The 18,875-nt window shown below is 32.1% G+C and overlaps 1 protein-coding gene across 2 annotated transcripts; it reads right to left on the reverse strand.

Annotated features, from left to right (window-relative positions):
* Window positions 1–6,637: 6,637 nt before the first annotated feature.
* On the reverse strand, window positions 6,638–15,334 carry LOC112741925 (glucosidase 2 subunit beta). 2 transcript variants are annotated; one of them, XM_025791110.3, is made up of 18 exons: window positions 14,945–15,334; window positions 14,701–14,824; window positions 14,465–14,581; window positions 14,231–14,326; window positions 13,553–13,792; window positions 12,834–13,012; window positions 12,232–12,330; window positions 12,008–12,100; window positions 8,978–9,296; window positions 8,789–8,878; window positions 8,595–8,696; window positions 8,424–8,481; window positions 8,239–8,307; window positions 7,996–8,083; window positions 7,501–7,562; window positions 7,320–7,371; window positions 7,150–7,234; window positions 6,638–7,072 (listed from the first exon to the last, which is right to left on the reverse strand). In XM_025791110.3, the coding sequence occupies exons 2-17, from the start codon at window positions 14,819–14,821 to the stop codon at window positions 7,172–7,174; spliced, it is 1,848 nt and encodes a 615-aa protein (XP_025646895.1). In that variant the 5' UTR covers window positions 14,822–14,824; window positions 14,945–15,334; the 3' UTR covers window positions 6,638–7,072; window positions 7,150–7,171. The 2 variants fall into 2 exon arrangements, with proteins under 2 accessions (XP_025646895.1, XP_025646894.1); XM_025791109.3 differs by having other exon boundaries at window positions 8,789–8,893.
* Window positions 15,335–18,875: the final 3,541 nt, after the last annotated feature.

The raw sequence follows: 18,875 nt of genomic DNA on the forward strand, positions 1-18,875 counted from the left end.
TGATGAAGGGGCATTAAAATGTCAAGTTTAGCTTTGGGTTATTGTGAAATCCTTTTGCTTTTCTGATTTGTTTTGAGTCTCCTCAAGTGAATACAATTTTACTGTGAGCCTGCAAGTTTGAGTCTCCTCTTGATTAGAAATTTGTGATATGTTAGGTGGCAGGTTAGATTTAGGTGGCGATAGCTTTGAGCTTGTAGCTATGGAAGAACAAGATTTCTGAACTTCTAGTTTGTGTTAAATGATGTGGATTGTGTTAGGATTTGGTTGAATTAGTCCCACATTCCTTATGATAGCAAATGGAGTGGATGGCTTAGGCTATAAATATGAGGCAAAGTTCTCCATATTTTTTGCACTAGTCGGAAACACTTAAAGCTTGTATCTGACTTTTCTTTTCCTCTATACTCTTTGATTAGAAAGTGTTGTGAGGTGTAGTTAAATATTTGCTTTGAGAGTGTGGGTGTACTGGGGTGCCGGTGTTAGAGAGGAAGAAGTCTATGTGTTGTAACAATTTTCACATAGTGATATTCTCTGGTTGTCATTTGACAACGGCCGTGGTTTTTTCTCCGGTAATTGGAGTTTCCACGTTAAATTCTTGTGTTGTGATTGTGTCTATTTTATTTCTCTGTGAAAGTTATTTTCTCAAGGGAAAATGGTGTATTATTCCCAACATGTGGTATCAGAGCTTCGGTTCGGTGGGATTTATTCTTAGTATGCTCTGTGGTTGCAGCCTAGTCTGACCTTCCACATCAGAAAATAATTTTTTCCTGTGGCTTGAGGTTGATCTTTGGTTGCTGTTGTTGTTGCTGGAAGGCAGTGTGACACTGTGAGAGTGCAGTTTGGAAAGGTTCTGGCTAAGGAAAGACCTGGTATTTTAGTGTGTCCATTGTGACCCACCTCTCTTTCCTGGGGACCCTTCCTAGTGCACGGTCTACAGTTGAGTTATACTATTCCAGTATACGGTTGCAACAATGTCAGGATATTCAAGTGCTATGAAGCTTGAAATAGAGAAATTTGATGGAAGAATCAATTTTGGCTTGTGGCAAATACAAGTCAAGGATGTGTTGATACAATCAGGTTTGCATAAGGCGTTGAAGGAGAAGATCTCTGGTATGAAAGATGATGTTCTCTAGAAGATAAGAAGTATCCTTATGGTATTGCCGCACTGCCATGGATAAGGATAAGTTGTGGCAATCGGGTCCACAATTGCACACGGGCATTGGTTGGCGTTGAAATGCAAGGTGTGTGGCGGAGTTATATCGATGGCTGAAGAACTTCCAGGAAAAGCCAATTTGGAAGTTGCACCATGAATTTTCAGCAAGGTTTCGATCTGTACCAAGGCAAAATGCTTGGAGTGGTCTAATTCCAAGTGAGTATACTTTCATGGTGGAGTATGATAGTTCTCTGAACTATGATTGTCGGTATAGACAATGGCAGCAAAGAATTGTCGGTGTTGACAATGGAAGTTGAAGATGTGTGACTATTTCAATCAAGGTGGAGATTGTTAGGATTTGGTTGAATTAGTCCCATATTGCTTAGGATAGCAAATGGAGTGGATGGCCTAGGCTATAAATATGAGGCTAAGTTCTCCATATTTTTTGCACTAGTCGGAAACACTTAAAGCTTGTATCTGACTTTTCTTTTCCTCTATACTCTTTGATTAGAAAGTGTTGTGAGGTGTAGTTAAATATTTGCTTTGAGAGTGTGGGTGTACTGGGGTACCGGTGTTAGAGAGGAAGAAGTCTATGTGTTGTAACAATTTTCACATAGTGATATTCTTTGGTTGTCATTTGACAACGGCCGTGGTTTTTTCTCCGGTAATTGGAGTTTCCACGTTAAATTCTTGTGTTGTGATTGTGTCTATTTTATTTCTCTGTGAAAGGTATTTTCTCAAGGGGGAATGGTGTATTATTCCCAACAGATTGTACAGCTACTACTTCGAGGAACCTTCATTCTTCTTTTTTTTTGTGACGAAACCTTCATTCTTTTTCTTTGTTGCTTGGACAAATTTAAACCAGAGTTGAAAATTGTTTGATATTTTTTGGATATAATTGCTTTATTGATTAATATCATCAAAGCAAACATTTATAGGATGAAGAAAGAATTTTGGTTTCTCTTATAGTAAACTTTGAAAGCAAAAGCTTCACTTCATTAAAATATTTAAGTTTGTACTATGTAAAGATCTTAAGATTGTGGTTGATAACATTTCATGTAGTTTTTTAATTTAAAAGATATTTTAAAATTTATATTAGACTATAATTATGTTTTGAAGTGTTTATTTATAATATATTTATTATTTTAATATAAAACAATTTTTTCGATTAAACCACTAAACCAATAAACCAATAACTAAAACGGTTCGATGACCAATTCGGTTTTTAAAACCTTGCTTCCAAGTCTCTTATATTACAACTTTATAAATACCTTATCACCTAAGTATTTTAAAAAATCCAATATCATCTAAGCCTACTAGAAATTTTACTAACTTAATATCGAAATCTCTTACAAATACTTCCACCATTGTCCAGGCGAAGATGTCAAATAAATCTCTGCACTCGCACATAAATCGAAACCCTCATCTAAAATCATTTGAACATTACATTTAAGTCTAAATTTATTGTGATTTCAAATAATACCTAGAACAGTTATCAAAATAATTTGATCATATAATATGATTTTTTTTTTGTAAGTATTCATAGATTCAAAAAAAGAAAAAAGAAGCATGCACATTTTCTTTTCTCTCTCTTCTTTTTTGGTTAACGTTATACACATTTTCAATGGTGATATTTCAAAGTTTGCCGTGAGTAACGTATTTAGTATGGTAGAAATTTATCATGAAGTTCGTTACATAGTGATAGATTTAATACATAATAATTACACAATGCACCTGCCACCTACATAGATTAATGAGAAAAACCCAAATCAGCCCCTGACAATTATCTCGAAAGACAACGAGGTCTCTGACAAAAAAAAAACCCCAACCCGGCCCCTGACAAAAAAAATAAATCCAACCCGGTTCCTGACAATTACTTCGAAAGGACAACGAGCTCCTGTGCAAAAAAAAAAATCAATGTTATTTTTTTTGGCACAGGGGCTAATCTGTCCCAAAAAAAATTTATCAGGGGCCAGATTGGATGTTTTTTTTTCTTGAGAGCCTCGTTGTACTTTCGAGATAATTGTCAGGGGCCAGATGGGATATTCACTCTAGATTAATAGGTTATTTTGAGAAAAAAAATAAAAAGTAGCTTCGAAAGTAATAACTGTACAGACCACACGAGACACAAAAAAGTAAGAAACTGAAGAAAGTAACAACTGTACACAACTATCATGTGCATTATTTTTATAAGAAATAAACCATGCGAAAAATATTATTTCTACATTTAAAATAATTATTTATATAGAATATATATTAATTATAACATAAATAAATTAAAAATATAAAAATAAATATATACAAATATATAATAATTAATTATATATATATATATATATATATATATATATATATATATATATATATATATATATATATATAACTTCAAATGAATTCTTCAGTAAAAAAAAGAAAAACGGAAAATTAGTTTTAAAAAATTTATTTGCAAACTTTTCCTTAACAAATATAGTATAATTAATTAAGTGTAGATTTTATTAAAAAATTTTAGTTGAGCCAATGCGTGAAGTCTCATTTAAGAAAAAATAGCAACTATTGTGTATTAAGAAAAAAGATTTTTCCCGTTCATTGATATATATATATATAGATCTGCTATACATTTAAATTTTACTCTCATCCAAGTTCAACTAAACAGATCCAACACCAATAAAAATTACTCTCAATAAAAAATGTGTATACGCGCTCAAAATCTCTAACATTACTCTTCGTGTTCTAATACGAAAATCGTTCTTCTTTTTTACCTTCTTCTTCGCACACGCAAGTTCTTCTTCCCTCTTTCTCTTCCTCCTCATCTTTCTTCTTTTTCTTTTAAATTCACACACGCATATTTTTTTCTTTTTTTCTTTCGTTATCGTCATCACCAATAACACCAATATTTTGCTAACATCTTTATTGGTTCTGATTTTTCCTGGTGTCATCATTAAATAATTTCGGTTCATTTTTTAGTTTATTTCAGTACATTTGTGTGTTAATTGGGGTTCACTTGATGCTGTTGATAAGTATTGTCCAAAATTTTTATTCCTTAAGTAATTTCAGTTTATTCCTTAATTTAATTGAGGTTCTTTTAGATCCAAAAATGAATTTAATATTTTTTGTTGATAATTGAGTCTTTTTGACTATTTGTTCAAATATGAACTAATTTCGATTCATTTGAGTCAAAAAAAAATTCAATGTGTTTTTATTGATGATTGAGTTTTTTTTTTAGCAAAGAAGAATGAAATTATTTATTATCACTTTATTAGATTTCATTCCATTCTATTTAATTTGTCTTGAAAGTCATTCCAACCATTGGGACAAATTATTTATCGACAACACACCTGAACTGCAAATAAACCGAAAATATTATTATAACAACACCGTTGTGTAATAGCAAATGAACTGAAAATTGTGTATTTTATAAACTCAGAAACTCTTGTATTCTATTCAAATTCAAATTCATAAACAACACTGATCTTAGCAAAGAATGGTGAAATTATTTATTATCACTTTATTTAATTGCATTCCATTCAATTCAAAATTATTGAAGATGACGATAACGAAAGAGAAAAATAACGAAGAAGGAGAGGAGGAAGAGGAGGGAAGAAGAACCTGCGTGGGCAAATTTGAAAGAAGAAGAAGCGATAACAGGAGCGTGAAAAAAACGCGCGCGTATATGTAAATGACTTAGTTGGACTTGATTGTTAATATAACTTAGATGCGGAGCATTATTGATATATATATATATTGGGACAAATTATTTATCGACAACACACCTGAACTGCAAATAAACCGAAAATATTATTATAACAACACCGTTGTGTAATAACAAATGAACTGAAAATTGTGTATTTTATAAACTCAGAAACTCTTGTATTCTATTCAAATTCAAATTCATAAACAACACTGATCTTAGCAAAGAATGGTGAAATTATTTATTATCACTTTATTTAATTGCATTCCATTCAATTCAAAATTATTGAAGATGACGATAACGAAAGAGAAAAATAACGAAGAAGGAGAGGAGGAAGAGGAGGGAAGAAGAACCTGCGTGGGCAAATTTGAAAGAAGAAGAAGCGATAACAGGAGCGTGAAAAAAACGCGCGCGTATATGTAAATGACTTAGTTGGACTTGATTGTTAATATAACTTAGATGCGGAGCATTATTGATATATATATATATATATATATATATATATATATATATATATATATATATATATATATATATATATATCATCATCATCATCATCATCATCATGCGTATATGTAAATGACTTAGTTGGACTTGATTGTTAATATAATTTGGATGCGGAGCATTATTGATATGTAAAACAAAGATCCTCCTCCTCCTCCGGCCTATTCTATTTTTTTAGTTTCATTAAAAGCTTAAGAACTGCTTTTTTTTTTTTTTCAATAAACACTTCCTAACTTTATGATTTATATCGATATCATTTGAACATTTATCATCAAACGACTAATTATAAACCAGTTTATTATTCATTTGTTTGACAATTTAAAGGAGGCTAATTTTTTTAATAATAAAAAAAATTATGTATAATTCAATATCATAGTTAATTAGTATATTTGTTTTATATAAATTTTATTTTTTATTTTAAATAACAAATCAGACCATGAATAGTCCGATTTATAATGAAATAAAATTTTTTTCGAAATAAGCAAATCTCCTATTAGCTTGATTAAAAAAATTTTTTAACGCTAAAGCGTTTAAAGAACAGGCAACTCTCTTATTGGAAATTAGAAGTTAGTACAATGTAAGTAAACAAAACAAAAGGCTCACATTTCATTCCAAATTTCACCTTTTTGATTTGTGAATTATTTGATAATATATATGAAATTCTAATTTTTAAGCCTTAATAAAATAAAAAGTTTAGGGTCCCAAAAATACCATTGTGTTATTTCTGAATGGCCAATAGTGACATACCTTTCGACTGGCTTTTCTTGAGTTCTGATCATTCCATCTATCACACAACTTCCAGAGTCGAGACACATATATGTGTCTCTATCATTCCTCCATGAAACAAATTATATTTCTTTATGCCATGCTTTTTTTCCATTATTTTCTTGAATATCAGATATTCGTTTCCTCTTTTCGCTTTTTCCTCTTTTTCATAACACAATAACTTTATCCATTATTTCTCTTACTCTATTGAATTTCTTGTAGTAGAATCAACAAATAAAATGTTCTCAAAATTCCTGGACACTACAATTGGAATTTTAATTATATTAAAAATATAATTATTTATATATTTTTTTTATCGGCTCAGATTTTAGAGATAAATAATGTCATATAATAGAATATCAGAATTTCTTTTAGTCCAGAAAAAAATTCAGACAAATAAAAACAATAACCTATGCAAAATCCAGCAATCCAGGAAAAAAAATAACTCTTGCTTAATTAAGAATCGAATTAAAAATATAATCATTCATGTATCTCCTCTTATTATTATTTTAAGCTTTTGAGACAAATAATTTCGTAAAAAGTCGTAGTATATAAGAGGATAGATGATCGATGAGTCAATAGTTATAAAGATAACTCATCTATGAGATTCAATTACAATGTCCACTCATGGTGACAAAAATTCAAGCTGAGAATTACTCTCTCTAGATTTTTGGCACAATATATAGAAACCTGTCCTTTGGGAAATTGAATGGACAATTTCAAGAAGGGCCATAGAACCCAGGCAGAAAAATCTGAGTTCAACAAAGAAAAGTGTGCCATGAGATTAGTCACATTAAAATGTTGTCAACCCTGACCTACCACAAGGGTTGCCAAACCCAAGTTAAATTCATTCCCTATTCCCTTTCTAATCCCCAAAACCAATATCAAATTTGGGTGTAAGCTATAGGATACAAAACTTAAGGGCACCAGCACTTCGTTCAGTTGCTTCAAGATCTTTCTACTACCTGTTCAAAATAAAATTTAATCATCTTAGAAATTGAGTCCTAAAATAATTGGGTATGCACTGTGGATGTAAACTTACCTGGTTGAATCCATGTGATGTTTCACAATTCGTCGTGTTTTTCGGGTTGTTGCGAATTCAACGAGTCTAACTTGTGTTGTAATTCCTATTAACGTACAAAAAATCGCAGTTAATACCATGTCGAGAGAAGGTCGATTTGTGGTTCGTTAGTCATACAATTACAGAAGTACCTTCAACTTTTCCTCTTTACAAAGAGCTGGGGTAGATAACAAAGCTACATATCTGTAAGGGGGTCAGTGAAACAACAATGAGAGAGAAAGCATAACGTAGAAAAAAAAGTGTGAAAAGAAAGAGGAATCATGAAGGCTCGAGTAAAAACGATGAAATGAGAAATAGAAATAGAATCCCTACTCGCATCGGCTCGGTTCATCCACATCTGTAATCTCATTTTTCAGCCCGCATCTCATCCTAACCTGTTGAAAATGAAAAAATAAAATAAAATAAAAATATCATTATCTAATGTAGACATTTTAAGTGTTTTCTTAAATAAAAAAATAGAAATATGAACATTTTAAGTTATGATTTTCCATTGGAAACTCCGCTAAGTAATTAGGTTTTATTCCCTGTCTTCCAGTTAATTATGGAAAATTAAATTGCAATTGCCTACCATCCAAAAATAGAAAAAGGTTCACCAACCAGAACACCTTGACAATGCTCCCAGAAAACCGGGAAGCACTACTTTAACATACTCCAATGAAAATACTATCTCTACAGATATTTTACCAGACACTTTTAACATCTAAATTAAATTTAATATAATTTTACCGGAAACGGAAAACAATATTGATGTGTCAAGTCGTGAGAAATGGCTGCACAGAACTTCTAAAATTACAAACTTATGTATACCTTCATGCTTCTATCAGGACCATTCCAGCATCTATCACCATTGGAAAATGCCATTACTTTATAGGAGTCCTCAAATTTGTCCCAGCGGCTGTAAACAGGAGCACAATTATTCTTGTCTCTTTTAGGGAGGAAGCGGAGGAAATAAAGGGGGAAAGACTATCTGGTTTCATTAGTTAATGCTTGCTTTCATCTTAACTCAAGGAAAGCGGTAGAGCAAAAACTATAAAATAACCAAAATCTTACCCCAAACGGGTAGTTGAATAGCCCTCCTCCTGAGAAGCCTGATCATAAGGGCAGACTTTGTAAGTGTACCTGAACCAAAATTTCCATCACTAGAAAGTGAGATCATAGGAATTTTCAGAGTTGAGATTAACAGAAACACCAAATACAACAAAATAAACTAAGCCAGTGGAGAACAGAAATGTAACTTGTTTTGTTTACTCTCAAAGCATCGGTCATAGAATGAATAGAACTCGCCCTCTGGACCTGTATGAAAGAAGTTACACTTCAGTTTATTTGAGCAAATTCCATAATCCACATCTTAACAAGTATAATTAAAATTCTATGATAATGACAAATGTTACCAGCATCATACTAACCAAAATCATGTTTTAACTTTTGTGTCAGACTTGATACTCTTGACTGTAATTTTGACAACTTGGAACTCAACTCATCGTATTCTTTTCGTACACGAGCAGCATCTACAGAAGCCAGAGAAAAAGACAAAAATTTATACCATCCAGATATGCAAATGCAATAGTGTAATACCAGTAAGTAAAACAACAATGTGTACCTGTCTGGTTCAACGGAGTCTCGAAGAAATTAACAGCCTTAAAAAGTTTCCGCACAGTTCTCTGTATTTTTGTTAACCAAGAAGGACTATCTGTTGTCACCACATCTGAGCTCATTAGAATCATCTCATCACAAGTCCATTTATATACCAAATTTAAATAACAAATTTGCATTAGTAAGCATGACAAACCTGACAAGTCTGGTTCACCTTCAAAATCTGCGTCAGGTTTGTAAGAGGAACTGACGTCATCACGCTCATCCTCTCTAAAATCGTCTTCGGTTTCATCTTCTCCATCATATCTGTTTCTGTCATCGTCAGTTTCAGAAGCATAGCCTTCATACTCCTCGTTATTGGACTCGCTTGTGAGATCTTCCTGTTCTTCAGTTTTCTTTGCATCTTCAGCTTCACCACTTTGCTTACCCCCCTTTTGTCCTGTCCAACGAGAAGCAACAAGTTGACCCAATTCTTCCTTTGATAATCCCTCAGTATTTTCAGATGCATCATTTCCCTGCAGATGTAACACAGACAAAAGAACAACCAATAAGACTAAAGGAGGGAAACTGAACTACAATTTTATCCATAACTTTAAAATGGTATATAAATCCCAAGGGGAGGAGAGATGGTAAGGAATGGAAACATGAGATCCCAAAGGTAGATAATATGCAGTAGGTGGTTAAAAAAATTATATGTTCAATACTGATGACTAGATTATATTCAATGCCACAGAGCATATGAATACTAATAGCCGTAAAATCTACTAGGATACACAAACAAAAGGAAAGCAGGGAACATTGGTCATCATATTTGTCTTAATGCAGAATCCCTCATAATAGTAAACAGGTAATTGAGAATGTTAGATGACAATGAAAGTGTGACCCAATTTCGAAGTTGGATTTTGAGACAGCTCATAAGAAGGAATTTGAAAATTTTAACAGTGCTAGACAGAAGCGGGTTTCTGGCTATCTGTCGAGTACAACTTTTTATTTGATTGCTGTTGATGTTCCTTGATTTTCTAATATTCTTTGTAAGTTGCACGGTTCCTTAATAAGTCTCCAGCCTAGACTTTGGCCTAACCAACTTAATAAATAAGCTAGATGAAGAAGACCTTTCAAAGAGTCAAATTTTGTAAAATAGATCAGGCTATAGACTACAGAAAAGATGTATTGGAGGACTAAGCCTATTTATAGTATACCATTATTATTGAATTTTTTATATATTTAGAGATAGATACTGTGACCTATATTTAGTAAACCTTCTAACTTGTTTAGAGACATGTACTTTAGTATATTTTCAACTCTTTTGGCATATTTAAAAATAAGGCCAGAGTCTAGTTAAAAGACTTGACTTAGTTTGGTAAAACTTTTTGAAAAGGTGCTTGTGCTTTTCAAAAATATAAACTCTTCATTTTGCGTTTGGAAAATAAAAAAAACCATATGCTTGTGCTTGCAGCTTTTAAAAGATAGAGATACTTTTAAAAGCACCTAAAGCAGGGCCAATCCAGGAATTTTAATATGGAAAGGCCAAATTTTAGACGAACTTTTTAATTATTTTTTTATTATATTTTTTCACTTTGTAAAAGTAATTTAGACACAACATATAGTTATTGAGTTGGTTTTTCAAAAGGCTTATCAATATATATATATTAAAAAATTTATAAATTCTTTTTTACAATTTTATTGTTAGCATGACAGCTATATAAACAATATCAATAGTACATTATGAAATTATAAAATATCAATAATTTATAATGTGTTTAGTTAAAAAAGTATCACATATTTCATTAATTAAAATTAATTCTTTCAAAAATTTGAAAGCAAATTATAAACTATTAATTATGTAAAAAACGCAATACCCTTATAGAATACAAGATACAAGATATCTTTATAAAAAATTTTCTTTTAACAACGTAAATTTAGAAGAAAAATGAGTATTTTTTTAATAAGAAAAAAACATCTAAAGTACACAACTTGATTACCAAAATATAACTATGTAAGTCATTATTAATATTTTATATAATAATATAAATGTTAAATATGTTAATATTAAAAAACAAATGAATTTTTTTAAAAATAGACATAGAGATGATTATATAAAAACTAATTTAAAAAATACAAATGGTTAAGTGAAAAATATTAGTAAGCTAAATAATTGAGACATAAATTCATCACATAGTGAAAAATAATACATATAAAACTACTAAATTATACAATATTTTTTATTTCTTTTAACACATATCTCATATATAAGTATAGTTACTGAAAATTTTGGGGGCGCCGAGGCCACTACACCCCCCCCCCCCTCTCTAAATCCGTCCCTGACCTAAGATGGAGCTCTTCAAAATTAAAATGTCTAATATAATCTCATACGTTTATTAATATCCAAATTTAATTGTTACAGCAATGTCTATTATAGTATTTCTAAGTTTTAAAAGTTATTTACCAAACATACTTGTTGCTTGTGCTTATTGAAAGCCATGTTTAATTTAATTTACCAAATATACGTGCTACAACGTTTAAAAAACTATCTTTTAAAAGCTAGTTTTTATAAGCTACTTTTGAAAAGTAAAAGTTTTACCAAACCAAACATTAGCATCAAGGGTTCTAAATAGGCTTAAAGGATAAGGCACTAAAAAAGCAATGTCGGGTAATAGGCCTAGGTTTAGGCTTCATTTCAACAAAAATAAGTTTCCTTTTTCAACAAGAAAAATCTTGATAATATCCAATATGTGAGATCAGAGGACTGCTGTTTCACACCTCAACTATTCATGTTCATCTTAAAATCTTCAACATGTTTAGATTTGAAACAACATCCCGACTTCTCTAGTAGAAAGCAGTAAAGCTATTTGCCACCAGAAATATTCTGCAACCGCTGGCATAGCATTCTTTTTTTCTTTTTTTTTTTTGCTAACTGTTGGCCAGGAGAATGAGTAGTGACTATATTAAATAATCAAGTTCAACTGTCTTGGCAGTAACATGACTTTTCCTTGAGACAATTCACTGTGTTTTTCATTTTGTGTCTCAAGGACCAGGTGCAATATCTTGTAGTATAACAACCCATAAGAGTGGAACAGCCATGTAAAACATATTTATGAATTAATCATATTGATAAAGTGAATAAAGCCTAATAAATCAATTTTGAAATATGTAACTATCAAAGGAAAACACATATGGATAAACTCCAAGCATAGTATGAGATTGTGAGCATGGGCTATGGGGATACCGTATTGATTATTTCCTCAGAAGATTTTTTCTCTTCAACCCTCAAATCAGTTTCTGATTTAGCAGCATGTTCTCCCTCAGCACCCTTTACACTCTACATCAAGGGAAAACCAAATTGAAGTGTTCAAATAGTTCCATATCTACTGTGCATACTAGAAACATCAACAAAATTAACACAAGATCAGAAGAAAAGAAAATATGCAATTCTACACAAAATTTACCCACCTCCTCCACTTCATTAAGCGGAGATCCTTCACTACTAGGACTATCTGTGGCTCCATCATAACTATCACCTACATCTGATTGCTCATACTTCGTTTCATCCTATAAGAAAAACTTTAATGTCAAAATAGAAGAATGCAAACACTATGGGATCATGCAGCATGATCACACACACAAGAAAAGGAAAAACATGTAAGAGAAGAACCACCTCACTGGAGGATGGTAGAAAATGTTCATTATTAATTAGTTTCCAAATTCCTATCATTGTTTGGCAGTGAATGTATACAGATAGAAAGCAACAATCTGAGACTTCCTTATCATAATCTTAAATCTTAAATTATAAACAAGATATTTCCTTTCATTATTAGAATATAATAGATAAATTAAGCAACTAAGGGTTTATGAAATATCAGGAACATCATATACATAGTGTATGCCATATCGTACAGACAACTAAATTAGAACAAAGTTATTCAACATAGCAAATTCTGATTATACAGTCAGGCTCTGCAATATAAATTATTAAATAGCAAACATGAAGTACATGATCAATGCTGATCAGCAGGAGAATAATCTAGAATTCCAATTCTATCATGGTTACTGACCGCAGCATAGTCTTTGGCATCTGAATGCTTTCCTGCTTCATTTGTATGCCCTGCTTCTTCTCCAGTAGCTGCAGATTTTTCTTCATTAGCCTTCTCCTCAGCCTCCTTTTTCTCTTTCTCTTCTTTTTCCTTCCGTAAGCGCTCCTTCTCTTCTTCCTTCTCTATTTCTTCTTTATGCTCTGCAATGGAAGGAAAATAAACTTCTGAAGAAATAATTTCACTGATAGCATGGAAAATTTGATATAAGAATGACAACGTAGCATGGTGTAAACGTTACATGATAAAACTACTTTACAAAACATGGAAAATTTGTCCCCTCCTCAACTATAGTCAAGAGTTTGAAAAATGCAAAACCAAACCCTCAAGTTCTATATTTAACAAAAACGTAATGATAATAATAACCTTTGTCAGTTGTGGTACATTTAAAATGCTTTTACTAAACCAATAAAAGGCATCTAACACCTCAAACTGAACATATCGACATTTAGATTTCAGCATTCCAATTTCCAAAGCAGATCTATGAATATCCTTCTAGTTCTAATGCAACATAAACCTATTTAAGCAGATAACATTTTTAAATGAATTGCACATACACATGCCATAGTTTAGCTATTTTGTCTTGGTACCTGTGGTCACTATTGTTATGCTCAAATTCCTTAAACAAAATGCACATAATTCATTACCCTCAGGTAAACAGGCATGAAAAAAAAAAGTGATACCTTTTAGCTGTTGCACAATCTCTTTAAGTGTGCTTTCTTCTTTTTTCAGTTTTAAAAGTTCAACCTTGTCCTTATCTAGAGCTGATTTTGCTTTTTCAATTTCTTCCTTCCGGAGCTTGACACCGTCTTGATATGTGGCAATCTTCTTTTTCAGCTTATCACGAGCAACTTTCCCAGCTTCCCAGCAGGTATTTGGGCATGTTACTTTGCCATCATATTCATCAGTTCCATCACAGCAATCTATACATTACAGCAGGAGAGTAAAAACAAAAATTACTTCCTTCAGAAGCAAAGGCCACTAATTTATCCAAAAAATGATAATTAATAGTTTTAACTTTATTATGAAGCAGGCAGCACTTATAAGCTAATGTCAAAACAAAAGTAAGAGAATCCTAGATCATGTGTAGTAACAATATATACTATAGACTACTCAAACATTCCCACCGAGAATAACAACACACTACAACGAGAGCTTTTCAACATAAATATGAAATCTGACCACCAAATCCAAGTTCCAAAGAACACTGAAAAAGTAATTAATACATAACGACCATCTAGACATGCTTCTAAATCTGTAGGAACAATATCCTAATCATGCACACATTATCCAATTTGCGCACATTTTCTCCTTTCACTTCTAATTTTCTTCTCCTTACTTAGATTATGAACCCTACTCACCGCAAATTCCATCGTTCACCCTAGACGAAAACAGGGAAGTAGGGACATGCCCTGCATTATGACAGTAAAATTTTCCACCGGGACATGCTGATGTACCTGAAAGCCAATGCCACAAACAAAAACAAAAATAGCCAAATTTCAGAAACACTCGATGATCCAATAGGAAACAAATAAAATGAATCATGAAATAATAAATTAATAGAAAGCAAAACAGTAGTAAAAAAAGTTAAAAACCAGGCTCATCGGTGCCATCGGGGCAGTCGCAGAAATCGTCATTGAGCTGTGCTCTGGTGAATTTTCCCGATCCATCGTTGCATCTTATTACATCCGAAGACTTGTAATATTTCTCATCTATCCAAAAAAGAAGGTAACATTCCGAATCATCTCTTTGGAATTTTAGACTAAACATAATAATTAATATTAGTAAAAAGAAAAGGTAAAATGTTTCCATGTGAAGAAGGAAGCTGAACCTTGGGGAGCGATTCCGAAGAAGGGGTCATTGGGAACTGAAGACGAACAAAATGGGAGGCATAAAAATAACAACGCTGTGGAAATGACGACGACACCCGTTCCCATTCGCAGCTTCATCATCTTCTGCCAAACGCAAAATTAAAAAAGAAAATAATGAGAATACTTGTATAAATTAGCAAGGTAGATAGATCAAGGTGCGTTTGGTAAGTGTGTTTAAGTAGAAGCAGTTTCTAGAAGCTTTACCTTGTTGCCACCCTCCGTCCGTAACTCACTCACGCGACTAAGCGAGTAGCGCTGCCAGCTACGGCTGACACTGGAAATGAGATTTCATAATCCCTTCCCCTCAACAATTCAACAACCACTTAATATCAATAATCAATATTCAATAATTCTGAACTTTTTTTTTCACGCACCTCTTGAATTTTCTACTTTTCTAAGTATCAATTATGGTTCTCTAATTTTGTATGTGGGGGGTGTTTCTTCATCAAATAGACAAATACTCATATAGTGAACTTGAATTTTTGTTATTTAAATATAAGTATTATGAAATTAGGCATAGAATTAAATCATTCGATAACAAAACATGTTTAGTCACCAAAAAAAAAAGATAACAAAACATGTTTCTTTTAAGTTTTTTAATAATTGTTAAATAGTTTTTATTTATTATTCGATATTATTTTTTTCTTTTAAAAGGTACTCTAATTACTTTTTATTGTGATATTATTTTTATCAATGGTTTTTCTTCACTTAACTACCATTAGTGAAGAAATTTTTAAAAAACAAACTTATTAATAGTTTGTGGAGGTTTAAAACCCCCACAAAATACAAATAAAATCCCAATAAAACTAATTTTTGTTATTATTTTATGGATTTTTTAACAGAGGAATTATATTGTCCCAAAATAAAAAGGTTGATGATCGAAGTGTCCATTTTTTTGGACAGAAATCGCTTTGTCATTCGTGAAAATGGACAAGGACCGGATCGGATGTTTACTCATAAATTACATAATTAATATTCTTTTAACCAACACAGCAATATTGCAAGTGCAATTATAGATCACAAATTGATTCATTATTACAGGTAATCACTGGAGTAGCGGCAGTTCATAGATACACCACAGAAGTTGATTTCCATAAAGAACAAAAACTGTTCTATCCGGCAACCATAAACGATGAAAAGTTGCATCAGCATTTTCTTAATGTAGTCAAGAATGTTGTTGGAAACGAGAATGTTTGAGACACAACCTATGATGGTATCCGAAGACTTCTCATTTTATCAAGAGGTTATTCAATCAATTGAATGCATACAAAATTTTAATCACGTACAAATTTTAATCGATTGTATTATCGTACCAATCGATTGAATATGAAAATACCTTTAATCACGTATAAAATTCAATCGATTGTGTTACTATGTCAATCGATTGAATAAGAAAACACCCTTATTGCTTTACGAAATTCGATTGATTGGGTAACACTACCAATCAGATTAAATTTTTAAGAAACATGTGATATTACGTCCAATCGATTGAATTACCAAAAAATACGATTTTTTTGGCGTTTACAGATGTAACGGATCAAGGACAAAAAAGACTCGTTGATTCGCATTGCCAAAATATTTATGAAGATCACGATTAATGGAAGATCTATTTTATTATTGTTTTTGTTTCTAATTATTAATAAATTTGATAGATGAATAATAAAATAATAATTTATAAAATAGAGGATAAATTTAATAATTAAATAATATATAAAGGATTAAGTTGTAGTTAAAATTAAATAAAGACTATTTGATAATTATTAAAAAAACTTAGAAAACATGTTTTGTTACTGGACCATTTAATGGTCCAAACATTTTGGGACCGTCGGAATAAAGTTAGGAGTGAGACTTAAACGTTGAAGTCGAGACCTTTAAGTGGGCACCAGATTAGATGGTCCCATAACAAAACATGTTTTTTAAGTTTTTTAATAACTGCTAAATAATCTTTTTCTAATTTTAATTACAAATTAATCCCATATATTTTATTTAATTATAAAAATTATTTTTTATTTTATAAATTGTTATTTTATCATTCATCTATTATGTTTATTAACAATAAAAAATAAAAATAATAACGAATTAGATCTTTAATTGATCGTAATAACTTTTTGGCAATCCTAATAGATTAAAAGTTTATCTTTGATCGTGTTTCAGAGAGAATCAATCGATTGGATTAATAAAACAAGCGATTGAATTTCAAATTTTTCATAACTCAATCGATTGGATTGGACTTTAGGTTATCACAAAACAATCGATTGAAATTGCAAGACAGTATGGTTTTCACAAAAATCAATCGATTGGTCATATTACCCAATCGATTGAACGATGACTAGAATGTGGGTTTTTTATAATTCAATCGATTATTTATATTACTCAATCGATTGAAAGCTTCAAAGCAACTTGAGGTCTCACAATTCAATCGATTGGTTGTGTTGCCCAATCGATTGAAGTTTGTACGTGACTAATGGTATATTCCAATTCAATCGATTGGTATGAGATATCAATCGATTGGAATGTGATGTAAATAAGTTTTTTTCTGCATTCAATCGATTGGTAAGATAATCCAATCGATTGAAATTTGAATTGCGCTATATATTAAACCTGGTAACCATGCGTATTCAGACTCTCTCCCCGTTTTAAAATATAACATCACCATTTCTGCACCTCTCTTCTCTCTCTAAATCCAGAAAGCTTCTCTCTTCTTCTTCTCCAATCTCACCAACAACCATTCCAAACTACATACATATTATTATTCCTCATCTAAATCCTTACAAAATCCACCGAACCAATATCCCCAAAATGGCCAGAACTAAGAACGCCAAAAGAGTTAGGGTTGAGGGTGAAAGTTCTGCATCCGCCAGACTAGTTGCTTCATCCCATTACATGGCAAGGTGGTTGCCATCTTCGAGGACATTGAACAACTATGTAAAGAAGTTTGAGTCAAGGGCAATTGTTCCTCCCAGGTACATAACAGCCGAGTTCATTCATGATAGACATTATAATTTGGTCTGGAATGCTTTGCAAACACAACACTTGACTGATTTTGTACAAACTAAGGATGATTATTATCCGCACTTGGTTAGGGATGTTTATAGTACTTTAAATTATGTTGTTCCTGAAACTGATGAAAAGGATGAGGAAGTAATGCCACTAATTGAGTTTGATTTAGGGTCACGGTATTATAGAGTTACTTTGGAACAATTAGCTGAACAATGAAATTTAGTTTATCATGGGGCAAAATTTACTGGAGGTATTACGGCAGATGAGAAATGGGGTGAATATAATAGATTGGTTGGTTTGCAGAGTTTGCAGTATGAGAATCCACATATGGATGCTAGAGGTAATATAAGTTGCAGTGGTTTGGGTAATGAGCAGCGTATATTGATGTATTTGTTTTCATACATGTTGATTCCAAGAAAACATAATCATGGAATCTTGTTTAACGAAAATATTCTAGTGCTTTGGGCTATGGTGACTGGAAAGGAGATAAACTGGCCTTATTTTATGGTTCATCATATGCTTGAAATGAAGAAAGAAAAATCAAGTGTTGGTTTAGGATATGCTTGCCAATGGACCAAGATTTTCAAATGGCTTGGAATTGACTTGAGTGAAGAGAAAAGTATCGTCTTGAGTAATGTAGCCAAGATTGATGACAGCACTTTAAAACAGATGGGAAGAGATCCGGATGCACAAGAACCTCAGATCCAAGGACAACCATAAGACCTTGAGGTGCAAGCATAATCCCAGGAACCCCCACCACCACCGCCTCCTTCGCTAACAATGCGAGATTTTATGGATGAATTGCGAAGCATAAGATTATATATGGAGGGGGCAATTTGCTGATATGAGGCAGTGTCAAGACAGGCAAACTGAAGCTATCAATCGTCAAGGAGAAGCAATTGATCTTCTATACACTAATGTAGATATCACAAACCCAAGGGGCATCATCCCAAGGCTTGGACCATGAAGAAAATGTGTCGAAGAATGAAAAAAATATGTATCAAGGTCTTGAAATTGTTTCAGTTGTTCTTAAAATCAATTGATATGCATTGAATCGATTGCATTAGGAAACCAATTGATCAAAGAATGCTTGCAATCAAGAGTTTGTATGCATTCAATCGATTATTTTGTTAGT

This window comes from Arachis hypogaea, chromosome 14, assembly GCF_003086295.3.
Source record: "Arachis hypogaea cultivar Tifrunner chromosome 14, arahy.Tifrunner.gnm2.J5K5, whole genome shotgun sequence".
In the NCBI taxonomy this organism is placed as follows: Eukaryota; Viridiplantae; Streptophyta; class Magnoliopsida; order Fabales; family Fabaceae; genus Arachis; species Arachis hypogaea.